The sequence below is a fragment of the Amphimedon queenslandica genome, unplaced genomic scaffold (genome assembly GCF_000090795.2).
Source record: "Amphimedon queenslandica unplaced genomic scaffold, v1.1 AMPQUscaffold_10187, whole genome shotgun sequence".
Taxonomy (NCBI): Eukaryota; Metazoa; Porifera; class Demospongiae; order Haplosclerida; family Niphatidae; genus Amphimedon; species Amphimedon queenslandica.
Window position 1 is genome coordinate 1 of NW_003549542.1, and position 3,159 is coordinate 3,159.

The 3,159-nt window shown below is 37.1% G+C and overlaps 1 protein-coding gene across 1 annotated transcript in view; it reads left to right on the top strand.

Moving 5' to 3' along the window:
• The first annotated feature begins 1,403 nt into the window (after nucleotides 1–1,403).
• The window catches only part of LOC100638366 (NADPH-dependent diflavin oxidoreductase 1-like), a 3,875-nt gene continuing 2,119 nt past the window's right edge, over nucleotides 1,404–3,159 (top strand). Inside the window, exons 1-5 of the mRNA XM_020006250.1 lie at nucleotides 1,404–1,633; nucleotides 1,688–1,863; nucleotides 2,168–2,266; nucleotides 2,508–2,609; nucleotides 2,657–2,709. Coding sequence (XP_019861809.1) covers nucleotides 1,430–1,633; nucleotides 1,688–1,863; nucleotides 2,168–2,266; nucleotides 2,508–2,609; nucleotides 2,657–2,709 — 634 coding nt within the window. The 5' untranslated portion in view covers nucleotides 1,404–1,429. The remainder of the gene's footprint in view (nucleotides 1,634–1,687; nucleotides 1,864–2,167; nucleotides 2,267–2,507; nucleotides 2,610–2,656; nucleotides 2,710–3,159) is intronic.

The window sequence follows — 3,159 nt, forward strand, 5'->3', positions numbered from 1 at the left end:
GTCCCACTTGACACCCGCTGTTAGTAATGAATGAAACAGTTTGTTACTTTTGAGTAACTGTATGAAATTTGGATAGTTAAATATAGAAGTTATAAGGTATTTTATGCATATTTTTGCTGATTTTTTGCAACTACTGGGACTAAGTTATGAACAGAGAAAAGTGGACCTCTCCCGTTGCTAAGGAGAAACTAGGATGCGGGAAGTGATAACTTCGCCCTCCATTGGTTTATACAGGCCGCCCACGCAGTTTCCAATCCCTTTATACTCTAATATCTATGATCTATGGCATCATAGATATTAGAGTAAATGAAAGGGATTGGAAACGGAAGCGTGGGCGTAGCCCAACCTCCATTCATTTGTATTGCTGCTAGGCTGACAGAGGCTCCTTGAAATTTTTTGTCACAATTTACCCTTGATTTTCTTTCTTTTAGGAGCAATATCTCGCAAACAAGTGTTCCTATGCAAGTGAAATTAATGCATCAAGAAGCCTAACGTTTCCTCTTTATAATTCTGTTTTCTATTGTATAGATAATTTTACCATGTTAATGTTATGGCACTTTTAAAACCATAAAATGTATTTTTTGTCATTATAATCCCTTTTTTGAAAACAAGCTAGAGTAAAATGCAATATCTTTATAATCATATGAAAGAGTTTCCATTTGCATATCGAATGATACTAGTTAAGGTTAGCATCCATGAAGCATGAGTTTGTTACTACAGAAAAAGGGCGAAAAATGAAAAAAATTTGTTGTACCTATAATTCGTTGCAAAATAACGTTGTAGAAGTAAAAACCTTACTGCAGGTAGTCCAACACTTTCTATATGGAACGGTAGGTATATCGTAAGTAAGCGTCCTCTTGGATCTCCATAAATATCCTTCGAAGTCCTTGCAGTACAGCCTCACTAATAGAGGATATGCGTGCTAAGTATATTCATAGCTTTTTAGTACCGTATATCCACCCACACAGTAAATTGGCCGCCATGTTGGACGTCAAGTTTATTAAGAGTTCAATGGGGGAAAACACATTTTCTTGCCTTGCTACCTTCTTGAGGCCTTTTTCGGAAGCTTAGAAAGCATCCTGAGGATCTAATGGGGTCTAGTAGTCACCTGAAAGATTGCTATCAAGAAATACAGAGCGGTTTCCTGGTACCAAGCCTTTTTCTATCATTTCTCCATTGCTGCCAATGGAAAGTTGACGTCCAACGAACTAATTTTTTTTCTTGAAAGTTATTACGGTATGCAATGAATATAATTATTTTGCAATGAATATACTTAGCACGCATATCCTCTATGGAGGAGATGGGAAATCAACCAGGTATTGGGCCGGTAACCAATAGCAACATCAACCAGCCTACGCCCCCGTTTCCAATCCCTGTGTACTCTAATATCTATGGATGCATGGCTCATTTTAGCCCCGCCTTAATACACATGGCTAGCTCAGGCAAGAGAGAGTTACTCGTTCTCTATGGAAGTCAAACAGGGACGGCTCAAGACGTGGCCGAGAGAATAGAGTTACTGGTTCTCTATGGAAGTCAAACAGGGACGGCTCAAGACGTGGCCGAGAGAATAGAGCGCGAGGGAAGGAGGCGAAGGTTCCATGTTCAAATTTATGCCCTGGATGAATATGACAAGGTATCCAAACTAGTAAATTCTCTTGATTTATTCCGCATCTTTTAAATGATGCAGTCTGGATTGATAAACACTCCTGTCTGTGTCTTTGTGTGTGCTACAACTGGCCAAGGGGATCCTCCTGATAACATGAAACAGTTCTGGAGGTTTTTACTGAGGCGGAACCTTCCAGCAGACTCTTTATTGCACCTCCAAACTGCTGTAGTAGGACTGGGAGACTCATCTTATTTAAAGTAATGGCAGGAGAGTGAGGAGGAGAGAGGGAGGGAGGAAAACTTTTACATGTAGTTATAAATTATCTGTGGAAAATTTTAATGATGTAGAATTGTAGATCTACATGTAGTTATATATTAACTGCAGATAAGCTATTTATGATCTTGGTTTTAGGGCTTTTATATATTCTTGATGCATGTAGACAGTACAGTGTCTAGTTATGTACTTGGCAATAGTCCAATGGTTGTTGTATTGATGCTAAAGTTAATTTTGTTTGATTATAAATTAAGCATTGGGGTGAACTGTGTTTTGCTACCATTACAGGTTTAATTTTATTGCAAAGAAGCTGTATCGTCGTTTGGGTCAGTTAGGTGCATCATTCCTCCTTCCTCCTGTTTATGGTGACGATCAACATGATCTAGGGTAAGGGACTATATGGTTTAAAATTTAATGGTAAAAATTTTGCCAATGGCATAGAGAGGAACATGTACCAGATTATTGTTCATTGTTATTATTATTAAATTTATATTTTGTAATTTCATTATCATTATAACTTAGTTTAATTTTTGCTTTACTTTGTTATAATACGTAATGACAAAAAATACTGTTATTATTATTATTTTAATTTTTATTGTTATTATCATCATTGCATGTTATATTATAGTCCTGATGCAGTAATAGATCCATGGTTGGTTGACTTATGGACTAAACTAGACACTCTATACCCTCTCCCACCTGGTTTATCCGTACTACCATATAAGGAAAGGTATATAGTCATTATTTGATATAAACTCATCATTTGTTCTTCCGTAGGTTGCCATCAAGATTTAATATTAATGCTTATTCTGCTCCGGTATCAAATACTGGTAGGCTCTATTTATACTGTATTGAAAAGACTAATAAGAATGGAAGTAGCCTTTTTGTAAAATACCCTGTACTACTGTGTATTATAGCCCATGGTCATTTGTCATAGTTTTTGGGGCAACTTTAACAAGCGTATTAGTGTAAAAATATTCCTATAATTGTTTTCACCACCTTGCAAGTACAACTGGGTTCTTATTAAGACTTATAAAGGTTCTTTCTACCTTCTAATGCTTCTAGAGAAGTCTTTAGACAGTATCTCTATGTTCTTTCGCTGTTAGAAAGCTCATAACTTTGTCCCATGTGCAAGCCGCCATCTTGTTTGCCGTGACCACACCCACTTACGTAGCGTGGGCGGGTGGTTGCTAAGGCCTGTTATTTCTCCAATACAACATGTATAGAAGAAATGTAAGTGTTGACATACAAATATATATATATCGCACGTGGGTGAAATC